This window comes from Corvus cornix, chromosome 7 (genome assembly GCF_000738735.6).
Source record: "Corvus cornix cornix isolate S_Up_H32 chromosome 7, ASM73873v5, whole genome shotgun sequence".
Classification (NCBI taxonomy): domain Eukaryota; kingdom Metazoa; phylum Chordata; class Aves; order Passeriformes; family Corvidae; genus Corvus; species Corvus cornix.
The window spans coordinates 34,382,196-34,397,077 of NC_046337.1; the positions used below are offsets into that span (position 1 = coordinate 34,382,196).

Sequence of the window (14,882 nt, forward strand, 5' to 3'; positions counted from 1 at the left end):
AGCCTAAGAGAGGGTTATAAGGAAGACAATCAAGACAAAAAAAGAGAGCTGAGCATGATCTGCACATGCCTTAGATTCACATGGAGAAGACAGAAAGAGAAGAACAAAATCTAATCAAATCTTATAAGTTTGGTATGTTTAAACAGCCTTGGTGCAGGACCGCTTCTCTAGTCTGTACTGTGTGTTCAGCTTAATAAAATGAGATTTAGACAACTGATTATTTAATTACAAGGAGGTCTTTTGCTCTCTGTTTATGCAAGAACACAGCTTCTATTGATAAACTGTGAGCAGCTCAAATACAGCTGAAAAGTACCAATATGCCAGGTGCTGGAAGAATTGGATTACTACTCACTTCTAAGAGCAAACAGTTTACCTACCCCTTTCAGCTGACAGTTCACCACCCTGCTCTGAATTTCCTGGTTACACACATCAACTGTGATAAATCTTTGGTAAGAACAGACAAGAGCATTCAAACCCTGCCACAAAGACTACTGAAGCTCAGACTAGCACAGGTGAAGTGAAATGCAGAATGAACTCTCCTCGACTTCCCTGTTGCTCTTCACGAAGAGAACCCACCAAACAGCTTTGTCTACACTTTTAGCTCAGATCCTCAATCACTCCTTCCTATTAAAAGTTTTTGGATTTGGCCTTATTACAGCTTTGAAAGACCTATCTCTTCCTGACCATTTAACTTTTTGCCTAATGATTCAAGTTCAATGACATAGAGAGGCTGACAAGCAGCAGATAAAAGAAACATCTTGTACTCACTGAAATCAAAGCTAGACTTCTTCTCACTGGATAAGGATTAATACCATGAGCAGGGCTCCTGGCAGTTTCCATTCAAGAATGATGACAAGAGCCTTGCTGATAAATTCTCACATCTCACCTGTTTCTCTCACTGCAAGAGAGAAGGCTTACATGACTGTGGCAGTTTTTTAAAACACCTTGAGAAATACAAGTGGTACATCTGCACTGCAGCCCATCACAGCTATAAAGCAGTATTTCAGAGCTGGTGACAAGCAACGCACTCTGAAATACCCAGCAGAGAGACTGTTGCTCTGCATTGAAATACTGCCACTCACTCTGGCTGTGGACACATACTCCAGGAAAGACTCATGCCTTCACACAAAGGAAAAAACTATGACCTCTAAGAGAGAAATGTGAGACTGCAGTAAGAGCATCAATGTTGTGACCAGGAACTGCCCCCAGCACATAGACGCAGGCAACACATGTCCCAGTTTTTACTCCATTCTCCCGCCCTAGAAAGAAGACAGACAAGAACCAACTACAGAAAAAGAAAAAGCCAAACCCCAGAACAAAATCCAACTTCATCATGACTGTGCAGTGTCACCAGATAAACCTGGTGCTTGAAAATTTAACCTTTCTTGGAAGAGGAATGACCAAGTAATTCTTCTTCCAACAACCCCTGGATAAAGGGAAAATGGTATTTACCAGCTCTCTTTGTGCTGTTTTTCACTTGAGTCGTTCAAATAACTAAAAGCCGTCTGTAACCATTACACAAACTCCCCTCTGAACAGGTAATACCAAGGGTGCAAGTGGGAAATCCTGGGATCAGCATCTCTTTGCATCTGGGCTGTGTTGCAAACTTGCATATCCCATAAACAACCTCAATAAAACAATGCAACAAAACAGAGCAACAAATCGTCAGACAAGGTGAGCATGTAGTGACTGACACACAAGTAATCAGCACACATCCTGGAACATTTTTCCTAAATGTGAATCCTAAATTTGAAGCGTGAGAAGAAAAAAATGCCACATCACAGATTCAACTTGCAGTGCTTGTGCTCAGCAGCAGCAGCCTTTTGGATAGTTCAACTCTCATTGACAAGAGGACATTTCCTACAGAAAACAGAAGTCTACACAAAAAAGTTGGCAAAAACCCCAGTGAGTTTTTATTTTCACTTGTTTCCACCTCTGTGCCATAAACACCTTCACCGTACAGCCCAGAAAATGTATGTATCTTCTTTGTTTAGAACACCATTACAATACATAACTCATGTACATGCAAGCATAGGAGGAGTCCTGTCAAACTATTTGGGTTTGTTTGAACAAGCCCCAGAGATTCATTAGGCAATCCATCTCAGTAAAGTCAAGACGCACAACATTTCTGGAGCCCTGGAATGACTGATACAAGACCAACAAAAACAGAAGACCCACCTTGCGGTGTTGCTGTCACCTTGTCAGTCACAGGTAATTTTATTTCAGGTTTCACAATCTGAAAAAAAAAAGCTCTCAGTTAGTGGCAGCTGTTAAAGGCAAAAGCTTTAATCTTATTATATGAATTAAAGACTCATGACTTGCAACATGTTAATAACAAGATGCCTTCCTCCTCCGTTTTTAGTAACATGTGCAAAGTTATACCAAATTATCTTTTCCGGTGACTAGAACCTCTCTTGCCATTATAGCTTACATCCCTTGATTTGCATCAGACCATGTCTTACCAAAGAGCCCAGGCCTTCAGAATGCCTGTTTTCGTATAAAGTGAATATCCATGGAAAAGCTGATTCCTCTGAAGTACAGGCTATACTATGGTGTCCATTACGATCAGAGTTTCATAGAAACAATAAAACCCTTTCCTTCCTTACAGAAAGAAGATGATCTGAAGGCAGAAGCCCTTTCATGTAGCTAGATTCACTGGGGATGATTTGCCAAAAATTAGGAAAGACACTAACAGCAACAGCCCTAAGTACAAGGAGTCAGCAAATAAACAATGTAGATAATACAACCTAATTTGCCAAAAGCTTACTTGTTGCCAGGAATCCCACAGTTAAGCTGCACAGTAACAAATGATGTGCTTACAAGCTGCAGACCAGACTGATGGGGCCTATTAATTCGGTATCAGGTAACGTGGTATCATGTACCACAGAAAACCTGCATCAGGGAAGTGCTGTTGAGCTGTCACAGAGGAGAATTCTCTGGTGCTACAGCTGTTTTACTGCAGGACCCTGGGCATGTCCTTAACTGCTTTGTGCTTGAGTTACTAACCATATCTTACAATGGGTATAATATCATCACAATGGCATAAATGAGGACTACTTACTGCTTTGCAAATCCTGGGAATGGCTAGGCAAGGGAGAAGCACCTATAAAGTGCAAATTGTTGGCATTTACAAATTGCACTGAACTGCCTGAGAAGGAAGAAGTACAGACTTCCCTACCCAGCTTCAAGTCAACAGCCAACAAATGGACCATTTTCCAGCCCATCATCTTCAATCAGCACACACCCTACCTGCAGAACTAATTTCTGCCAAAATGTGGGTAACAAAACTCACAGCTGGACAAAGCTATTCAAGATGCTCATTGCTTCACAGGGGAAAGATAGGGAGAAGATAAATGTCAGCAGGAATAAAAGCAACTTGTACTTCTAGTGAATGTTGCTATGTCTCACTGTACTCATATCCTAAATAAGGGTTTTCACTGAAAGGAATGGGACTCTCATCTCTGACTTTACCAAAGCTAGAGAAGAAAACATTTACTTTCACAGAAAGGTAGAAAAGGACAGATTCAGTGTCTTGCCAAAGTTAACAGGAAGCAGAGGCTGAATCATGAGCAGAAAGCAAGGACCCCATCCCTACCTCCTTCTTTTAAGCATGGGGCAACTTTATGAAAGCAGAAAAAGACTTAAGTCTCTACAGCACACTGCTGTCATAACTGAGGATGAAGATGGAGGTGTAACCAGAGAACAGCAGAAGGAAAGTCAGGCTCAACTATTTCTATTTTTCTCTCAACACCAGCAAATGAAAAGTAATTTCTTACAATATACTGGCCAGGAGTGGACCTTATTATCTTTGGTTAATTCCATACATCTGAGAAGAAAATAGCGGTAAGCCGGTCAGACTTGCTAAACGAGATTTGTCTAAGGTCTCACCCCCAGGTGCAGAGCCATGCATGAAAGATTCAGCATTCTTTAGGAAGATGCTACTTGTCCAGACACTGTTAGTAATGGTCAGCAAAACACAACCATGGAACAACTCATACATAATATTCCCCTTTTGAGCAAAACCTCATTCAGCACCCTCCAATCTCTGAGGAGCTCCCAGTTCATATCCAAGCCAAGAGACAAGGAGGAATGGTACCAGCAGGATCCCTTTCCTCAAGCTTCAGATGAGCAAATAATGGACAAGCACACAACCCTGGCACCTCCAGCAAGCAGAATTTCCAGCATTTTTACAGCTTGGCCCACAATTATTTACTCCTTAGAGACTCCAGACTCATCCTATCATCTGTGGTTATAATAAAAGGGAAACAGACTTGTTGCTAAAATGGCCATGAAACACCAGACACCTATTTACACTCTTGCTACAGTTACACTCAGTTAACTCCACTTTAGGAACATCAAGATTTTCCAGATCACAGCCCTGACTCACGCAGCCGGCAGTGAACACCTGGGACACATTCTGGAAAACACTACTAATAAAACACCATGCCAACTGCTTGACGCAGAGAAAACAAGATTAGCACTGCGACATGTTGGCATTTTGACTTCTGAATATTTGCTGGCTGATAAAATCAGGAGCTGTCTTTAAAGTCTACCCTGAACAAAATTATCTACCCCTTTCCTGTAACTACAGTGGCATTTGTTAATGCTGTCAGATTTTATGTGAAGTCAGTGTTCTTGCAAGGAGTCACACTGACAGCTCTGGTTACCAAAGTCTTTCACTAACTGCTTTCCAGTAACATCTGATAGGAAAATGAAGTGGCCCAGTATTTTCCATCTTTCAGTACACACCTGCCCCAAGAGATGAGCATGTATATAAAAATAGCTGAGCTTATCCAAAAAATTCACTGGCATAACTGGATGCATCTTCCAACACCCTGGGGACGGTTCACTTCAGAAGATGGAGCTGGTTTGGTAAAAGGGAGAAACTGCTTGGAAATCTGAAGGTGGAAGATGGGTTGGATAATGGTAATCGTGAAATGATAACATCAACTATTCAAATATAAGGAAGGAACAAGTAGAGCAGATTACGGGCAGTGAATCCCAAAGAAAAAAAGACAGATTTTTAAGCAACTCCAGACAGGTCAGTTCCTTCATAGGAAGCCAAGAAAGTGCAGAAAAGTGCTAAAGGTGGAATAAAGATACAGAGAAAAACTATTTTATGGTAAAACAAAGCTGGGACATCAACTGACTACAGTGCTGACCAGAGGAATATGTTTAAAGGAGGGACTCATGTAGGTAAGTCAACTTAAACAGATGAAATCTTACTACAAATTTCTTATCATTAAAAAAAAACCCTAACCAACAGACTGAAACCAACTACACACTAACAGATGAAACCACTGACACCGTGAACTCATAGGAAATGAGGGAAGACCTAAAGCACTGCCTGAAAGCAAGCGCAGAACCACTAACCACCATAAAAAGGAAAGAGGATGATAACTACACAGGGAACTGGAGACCTGTCAGCCTAACTCAGACTACCAAAACAAACTGTGAATTAATTATAATATCTGAAAGACAGATGGCCCACATCAGCAAATCTACTTCTGTAAAAAACCAACCAAAACAAACTGGTCTGACCTAGTTTTCTATTACAATATAGCATATTTACTGGAAAAGGGCAGCACATACATGCTATAATCGGGGGGGGGGGGTTGAATGAGCACTCAGGGGGTTAGGGTTAGTGAGCCCGAGGCTCGCTTCTTTGCAATGCTTTATGTGAGCAGCCAGAAAACACTGAGCTGAGAGTGTTTACAAGTATTTCATCACATTCAAAATCATCCAAAAATCAATGCCATGAAACTCACTGATTCAAAGTGCTGCAATAGTGCTGCTGCAGAGGCAGCAAAAAGGAAATGTTTCCACACAGAGCTTCATCCACCAACATCTTAGTTGAGACCCAACAGGCTGAGTCCAAGTACATAACACTCTCAGCAGGAGTTGTAGTGCAAGCCCACACTCCTCTCTGATGTGCTGCCTCTTAGGTGGAGGCAAGTTACACCCCACAGTAATAGCAAAGTGAACAACTGAATATTCAGCTTCCACTGATTAGGTGGCTGGCTCCTAATAGGTTTTCCAGAGCTCTTCTGTCAGAGACATCATACTGTTAACTCATACTGTTAACTGTTGTCTGACACACAGACATGCCTTAGCCCAGGAGATAACCCTCCAAAGTATAAAGCTAGCAGTTGTTCAACATGTCTGAAAGACTTGCAAAGGCGATTTAGGACAATCTAACTAAATTAGGAACCCTCTGAAGCTGTAAATTGCCTTCACTGGACAGTCAAAAAGAAACAGGTAAACAGGATGGAGCTATCTCAGGGAACCTGCTTCCACAACCAAGGTCTGCATTGTATCTCTTGCAATTTCTTCCAGCCTTGTGCATTTACCTTTCTTTGACCTGCTCACTGAAGATAATGGACAGTCCAAGATTTTGGTTGTTCACCCACCCGCATGTGATGAAGCTGAGCTGCAGGAGCTGTGGCTGCACTCTGAAGGCCTTGGCCCTGAAGCTACACTCAGCTAACTGACATTTTGGACTGCGGTTCACATTTGAAGCCTCCTGGTCCAGCAGCCTGCTCACTGCAGTCTGTGTGAAGGAAGAAGAGAGTCTTCTTCCATTTCCTTAAAAAGACAGAAATTTCAGTGCTCACTTTACTTGACCTTAGACCGTTTATCATCTGCTTTGATACTTTTTGATAGCCTCTCTTACCACTTCTAGTGAAATGGAAAGTTTAATGAGTTCTAAAACCCCCAGAATATTTGAGATTGTTTACACATGAGAAATGATCTATGGCTCAGAACTGAAGAGGCAGTAACAACAGATCTGTAAGGCACCTTCCCTGCTGCACAAAAAAGGAGCAGATACACATTCAACACTTTTAATGGGAGCAAAGAGCCTAGTTTTCCAGGAGCATGTACCCTTTCAACTTTAATCTTCCAGTTTCAGGGGCAGGAATTCACACGAAAAGTACACTGAGTGCTGCCAGTATTTCTGCAGTGAAAGAGCCTCAACGCTTCTGTTTGGTTTTCTCACTGATCCTGTTATCCATTTTTTAATGTTTGAACACATTTTTAAAGGTGCAACTCAAAACCCTGCAAGGGTACCAACAGTGCAAGAAAATATGTTACAAACAAAAAACCCTGACTTTCAAGAGAGATCAGTGTTGCTACCACTACTCCTATTCAAGTAATTCCTTTATCCTCATGACAAGATACTTCTGTTAGTATGAGCCTGCAAATTTTTAATTGTTCCACATTCTCATTCACAGGCAATGCCTCCCTCATAGCAGTTCTGATTTTCAGGAGTTTAGTCAGTTTATCCAGTTGCAAGTAACATTAAACCATATCCTTTTATTATCTGCTCTTACAAATTTTCAGTTTATTGGCAGCAACACTGTAAGAGTTAATATGGTTGGAAGCTTTCTATGAGGAAAAAAATTGCCTGAAACTTTTTTCTTCTTCCATCAGATTTCATACTCGAAGGCCTGAGTTCTAGCTAGGACAGATCAGCATAGCTCTACCAAAATGCCAAGAAATGCCACCAGTTCACAGGAGTTAAGGATCCATCTTGGACACTTGCATCAGGAAACCATAAAGTGAGTTACTCTTTTCTCCGTAGTGATGAAAATATGCTTGAAAAGTATCTTTGCTTTCTTCTGCTGAGAATCTACATGTTCCCATTCACTCCCTAAACAAATCCTCAAGTGTTTTTCCTGTTACTCTCATATGTGGTCCTGAGCCCACAAAGTCAATTGGAGCTTCACCAGTGGACCACCACTTTCCAACCACATCACCACACTCAGCCCTGCCAATCACAACTTTTCAAGAGAAAGTATTAAATGAACAGTCTCCCTTCTCCTTTACAGGCTCCTACTATTTTAATGTCCAAACACCTCCTAGTCTACAATCTTCACCTTCCCAATTCTAGTACCATACAGCAAAGGATTAGTTATCCCAGAACAGAAGGGTTACTGAGGCACAGAGAAATTATTTATTGCAAGCTCCCTATAAAATCTTCAGAAGCATTTACAGACCTCAAGTCAGATGACATTCATCACAGTCTCACCTGATGCTAAGAGTTCTCGTCAAACAGGCTCACAACTTTGAAAAGTCTAGGAGCAGCACTAGTTAAGCTTTAATAGCTAAAAAACCCCTCTTTCAATACCACCATAGGCAGCTTCCTTTCAAGAAACAGCAAATCAAAGAATACAATGCAAAGCTTCAATAATACAGAGATGAATGCCACTCACTTCTAAAAATCAAGTTTCATTTAAGGCATTCCTATCAGATATCAGTGAGAGTTCTTCTGGAGTTTCTACATGTCACACACATGAAGGATTACTTTGGGGAATTTTATTTTAACCAGATAACAAATCAATTCAATTTTTGGTAACCTAAGCTTTTAACACTCAAATAGGGTGATATATCAATCTTGAAGAAAGTAAAAAGACTCTGACATTCCAGGAAAGAAAAAGTTAAAGTTAAGTTTTCTGAGCAGTTTAAATTCCAGTTTCCTGATGCACAGTTTAGACAACTGTTTCTTTCCCCACTCTAGCCAGGTTCTGCTAATCAACCCCTTTCCCCATGCCCAAATTACTCACACGGGGCCAGAGCAGAGTGTTGATGACTCCACAGTGACCCCAAGCAGCTTCCACTGGATACCTACATGTAAAGTTACTCGGACTTTAAATAACTTTTTTCCCCCTCTACAGTGAAAGCGCCCATCCATTTTACTGCAGGGCTCTGAAATATGACTTCTTAAACAAGCAAGATAATTTAAGAATGACTGATATAGAAAAGTCTGTATTTTCAGGGCAGTTTTACACAGTTTGCAGAAAACAGAAAGAATTAAGATTTGTTCTAAAAGTACAGGAGAAAAGCAAAAGCACCAAGTGGTGTTCCAAATGGAGGAACGTGCACTTAATGAGGCAGGAGTTCCGCGGAAACAAGTAATAATGTGATTCCATAATTAAAGACTGCTTTGTAATATGTATGCAGAAGGCTGCCACAAAGACTGCACAAACACCATTTTTTCCAGTGTTTCCTGAAATGAGCCATTTGACTCAGCAATATTAAAAGGTTCCTTTAACAGCTTTTTTTGGTCTGTGATACATCATCTAGATGTAACTGAGGTCAAGTGCATTAAGAATCTGTGTAACATTTTGTGCTGCAACATGACAAAAGAGGCTCTGTCTGAGCTGCAAGGACTGACTAGCACTCAATCTATTTCTACAGCCATACCAGAAACACATGTGGAAGTGTACAGAACTTAGAATTCATTTTAAAACTTTTAAATAAATAGGGTGTTTAAATTCTGAATAAAATGTATAAATACTAAGCCCTTGGTGGCCTCCTAGACCATATATGAATGAGAGTGGCATCACAGAAACAGCACATTAACTACACTACCTGTTCAAAAGGTTAATAGGGGAAGGCAAGGACACATACTAGGGCTTTCTGTGTGCCTTACCAAAGAGACCTCAGTTACAAGTGACAGTGGCAAACTCATTCAAATCTGGTTTAGAAACCCCATTTTTTACAGATTTATTAACTTTTAATTAGTAGGCACAAGCATCACTCTAGTTTTAAATAACCCTTCCTTGGGAAGTGACATTATCTCTATTGTATTTGTATTTTGGTGAAGAAAGAATGCACTTTTTCTTTATTAAAAAGGCTGACACACAGTAACACAACTAATGAGTAGCTTTGAATGTTATCTTCTTTTGAAACCCTCTATTCAGGATTGGAACACTGTAATTATAGGTGCTGAGCAAAGAGCTTGTCTAGGTACATTTCAAAATGCTACATATATAATTCATCTTAATCTTTTTTTCAAAATAGAGATTTTCATATGTTCAAGGGGCTTTCAAAATGGGGAGTCTGATTTAACAGCGACTGGTCACTCAAAGCAGATACTCAGAAAACTGCTCCAATAGCCCTAAGCTGACCACTGTGGCAACTATGCTATGAGCAAAAAAAGGAAACTGGGCTCTGACACAGCAAGCTGTGATTCTTGAAAGTAGTTCCTCCATCACTTAAAAAGCCCTGCTAACCTCAGTGGATCTTATCACATAACCACTTGTAAAATCAAGACATACCAAGCACAGGGCTGAAGGCATCCCATGCAACATTTCTACTAACACCTTTTGGTTCTAGAATAATCTCTTTGACAGCCTATTTTTTTTCAAAAGATACAAGGAAAGCACTTGTGAACAGGCAACTACAGCTGCAGCATTAAATAAATTAGAATACGCTTGTCAAAATTCTAGACAATGTGTTGGTTTAAGACAGGGAAGGTGTCAGACAGAGCATGCAATGTTAAACTAACCACACAGGCAGAGGCCACTTGAAGTCATTATATTCAGGATCCACATGAACAAAAGTGGAGTGTTTATAAGCTGCACAAGTTCTGGTCATCAGTATTTGGGTGTGCATGGATGGACGGATGGATGTGTTTGCATGTATATGTATATATATACACACACACACACAGACTATGTAAACTATTTTTTTGAAGAAGACAGGAATGGAAAGCAGGTGGAAAAGAAAGGTAATCAGGACACAAACATCTAAAGAGCAAATATATCAAAACTTAAGCATCCTATTCAATTATAGTAGGTTCTGTAATTGTTTTCTGAACACTGGCTCCTCCAAGCACAAGACTGCCACTGAATCAGAATTACTACTTCCACTCAGATGAAACCCAGAGCACCACTGATTTGAGCCTTCTGCTGTGTCAACTGATACCTGGAAGGCATGGAGCCATGGATTTTTTTTTTTTTTAACCCTATAGCATAGTAATTCTCACACTGAGTCCCTCTGCAGCGGCTGAAGTGCACACTATCTAAAGAAAAAGCCTTGTGCTGGCTGCCAACTACTAAATCAAGCTAATCAGCAATGTGCCAATGCATGCTGATGTTGATACTTCAAGGATCACAAAATATTCAGTTCTACTCAGGATTAATCCTTTAATGCTGGCTCCCATCAATCACAGAGACCACTGTAATTACAGGTTTCAAAAAGCACCAGTAAGATCATTAACAGAGCAATGCAAAGGACAGCACAACAAGAAAAGGACTTCAGATGCCAAATCGTTTCTATGCAAAGCCTAGTGTCTGCAATTTCCTCATAAGCATCAATGTCAAACCACAGGCAGAATTACCTGCACGTGGTTCACAGAAGTATGGTAAGCCAACAAGCTGCAAGAGCACACTGCAAGCATAAATCATTTCCTAGGTGCAACACCAGTCCCTAGAGTTAGGTACATACACCTCACATTACAAGGGCTGAGTCTGGAAACTCCCCTGTTGACTATCTGTTTGCTGGATATTTGCGCCAGGGACACGGTTCTGCTGCTCACTCTGCCTCCAGCAGCTCACTCTGACCCTGCTGAATAGAGTCCAGAATGCACCGGAGCTGCAGAAAACATGACATAATGACTCTGCAGTCTCAATGCCCTCTTCTACTCTTGCAGCTAATTTTTCTCTGCTATATACAGTGAGCTTGCAGTTTTCAGAAAAAAATTTGCTCTGTCTCGGTTTTTTGGAGACAAAATTTTAGGAGGAAACGCTCTGGAATGAGCACCTCCTCCAAAGGGAGAGGGCCTCCCCCTTTCCTCCGCCAATGAGACAAATTGGTTACAGCAGGTGAAAGTAGAAAGAAACTGAACTGTTTATTAATGCAGAACAAAACAGGGCAGAACAGAAAAAAACCTCAAAATACAACAAATGCCTAGAGAAGGAAAAAATACACGGGCTGGCAACTGGTCCCCCCAGTCTCCAGGAAGGGGAAGGGGAGTCCACGCAGCAGCCTGGAGTAGGGCAGATGGAAAAAAAACCGCTCGACTCTCCAGCACCGGTCCTCCTCCCCACAGCAGGTGAAACTGGAGAACAGATAGAAAAAACCCGCTGCTTTCTCCAGCACTGGTCCTTCTCGTCACAGCAGGCGAAGCTGGCGGACCTCTGTGTCCCCTCGCTCAACGGCTTGGCTCTCTCCGGCGTTCGGACCAGCTGGGGCCACCCCGCGGGCCCGCCCGCGCCACCCCGCAGGCTCCCCAGACCGGAGAGAAGGGAAGGAAGGTTGGGAGGCCAGGGGGAGGGAAGGGAAAATAAACCAACAAAATTTTTTTCCAGTTAGCGAGAACAAACAAAAACCACGAAGAAGCAGTGCAGCGCCCCCGGTGCACTCCCTGCAGAGAACGGTGGAGCGCCGCTGCAACCAGAGCCCTTCCGCTGAGCCGTTGAACCGACCCGCACCCGCGGCCCCGGCCCCGGCCCCGGGGCCATCTTAAAGATACAGTGTCGTTGGGCATTAAGCAGACGGTTAAGGAATAAAGCAGCCTCATATCACGCCGAGACAGTCCCATCATCCAATTTTCAGCTTCTGTCTGCACTATACTGGCTTTATGTTTTAGGCTTTCCCTCCCTTTCACCCCTCCCAATTTACTGTGCAGCCTTTTGCAATCTCTCAGCAAAACAAATCAATTCCTATTATCATCCTATCACCAGTCTTCTTGAGTAACATTAGTGAGACATACAGTGGCTTTGGGTAGCTGGACACTTTTGGTAAAGACTAATTGAGGCAGAGACTCTCTAGGACATGCAGTCAAGAACCCTTAGGGTGCCAAATTGTTTGAAAACTAAATAGAGCAAATAAATATAGGCTCTTCTGTCCACATGTTAGGATTTTTCCCACTTCCTCCCTTCATGTGTTAAATGTGAGATCTTACCCAAACACACAGACTCCAGGAAAACCGTAAAATATATGGCCCCTGCATAAAAACATGGAATGCATCAGGAAGCACATGTGCTGTCAGTAACCTTGATATGGGTGTTTACTCCACTTTATGTCAGTGCTTAAAATCAGCTGTCTTTAGCTAGGATAGTCAGTGCTCAAGTACCTGTCATCATCCACCTGGACAAACTACACAATTCCAAGACTCCTCCCTCAGCATTCCCTTCTCAGCAGGTTGCTCTGCACACTTTCCTCTGATTTCCCACTATGTTCTTGCAATCCTCAAGTACCTTTCCTCTACACCATTTAAATATTAGCAGTGTGCTGGTATAAGGCCAGCTACTTTTGTCCTTGTCAGCACTTTTTTTCTAGTTCTTCCAGAAGTCCCGAGGAAGATGTAAGCCAAATGCTGTAACAGTCGAAGGAGGAACAAGAACTCCATGATTTCTCTTCTCTGCTTAGCCCTGAGATTTCATCTCAACTTTCACCTTACAAAACTCAAGATATAAGCACTCATAGTTCAATACAAAAATTGCTTTCCCCATCAGCTGACTGCAACTAAGTCCTGCCATCCATGGTCCTCAGGCAGACATAGGATGTGTGCACTAGAGAGGCAAAATGTCTGTGCTAAAGCCCTACATATAACGCTGCATAACTATAAATACCTCAGAGAGGACTCTTCTGTACTTGACCAGGGAAGAAAGAACATTCAACAGAGCAAATGACCATGCAGCAATCAGCAAAGATCACTCAAGTCACATGCACTCACAGTTACAAACAAGGGTACATTGAGTTGATGGATGCCTTTAGGGCTAGGGCCTACTCTGCAATGCCCCTAGCTCAAAGGCAAATACGCCAGCAGTAATGGTAACAGAACCAAAGAACTAGATAATTCTGCCCTAAGGAGAGAACATATGGTAAAGGCTGAATCAAAAGCCAGAACATCCCCAGTAAGAGAAAGCTTCAGCACCCACTGTTACCTGCAAGTCTCTTGAGCACTGAGAATAGATCTTGTTAAGCACAGATAAGTTACTCTGCCAAGTCCCAGAAGAGGATGCCACCACGATAGCATGGCAGGTGTAACATCGCTGCAGCAGAACAGAATGGAGCTGCAGGCAAGCACAACAATCAATAAGATGTTCAGCACACCAGAGCTGGTTGTGTGGCCACAGCCTGTGTGTTTTCCATCATTCCCATATACCCAGAAAGTACCTGCCTTAAGACAAGGCACAGAACCAAAGCACAACTTCCCATCTGAGACCATAAATAAAATACCAACCAAGGTAAATGAGACAAGCAAAGAGAACACACCTCGTCATCCCCATCAGGGAACATTTTCACTAGTCCTTTTCTTGAAGAATAAGAGATGGGTAAATAAAAACCCCCAGTGGTTGCTCGGGGTTTTATTCATTTCCACATGTTTTATCTTTACAAGGAAATCATTTGCATCATCTTATACAGTGTTAACTCTAATTATATGAACGGACAGCTTTGCTTTCACCATTCACACCTGTCCAGGACACCAGTTCTGGTTATTAACCAATACTTAAAATACTCACCTACATATTCTAGCTCTATCTCTGAATCATGTGAATTATTCAGTAAGCTGCTACACCAAGGATTTCTTTAGAGAAGATCTGCTTAACATGGCATATAGGGAATACATTAAAGGATTTATTTTCCTGTCAGATTAGAAAATAAATTGATAACATTACATTTGCTTTCCAAGATAATGGCTAAGGTTACACCAATTCTTTAGACTTCTTAGCTTTAGGGGAGGGATTTCTGAAAACATGGTAGCATGTACAGACAACAGAATACAAATTCCTTATCACCTCTCAAAAAAAAGTACACATTCTAACATTCTGTGCCTTTTCAAGAGGGTAACAGGATTAGATACACATAAAATATGACCCAGAACTGGGTCTTGTAAACCATATTCTTTCATCAAACAAAACATACGCAATTTCTGCAACCAAAAAGGAAAAAGCTAAAATGTGCTACTAAATTGTGCAAAGGATCTTTGCCTTGCATGTACCTAGTTTGAATGATCCACTGAGGAGGTAGCACACACACACACAGATATATACATATATAGATACACAGACATACCTCAAAACACAGTACTGGCTGTTTCTCTGGAGAACCACAAGCTAAATATCCTTCCTGCTCCTCTCTTCTCAGAT

At 41.7% G+C, this 14,882-nt stretch overlaps 1 protein-coding gene across 31 annotated transcripts in view; it reads right to left on the reverse strand.

The window, feature by feature from the left end:
* The window catches only part of MAP2 (microtubule associated protein 2), a 241,516-nt gene that overhangs the window by 183,336 nt on the left and 43,298 nt on the right, over positions 1–14,882 (reverse strand). For 21 of the 31 annotated variants that reach the window (XM_039555191.1, XM_039555190.1, XM_039555203.1 and 18 more), the window contains one exon: positions 2,179–2,236. The exons of the other annotated variants lie outside the window; for them this stretch is intronic. Coding sequence is in view for 3 of the 21 variants with exons in the window: in XM_019286267.3 (XP_019141812.3) it covers positions 2,179–2,236 (58 nt within the window). In the remaining 18 variants the exon portion in view is untranslated. The remainder of the gene's footprint in view (positions 1–2,178; positions 2,237–14,882) is intronic. 31 annotated transcript variants of the gene reach the window in all.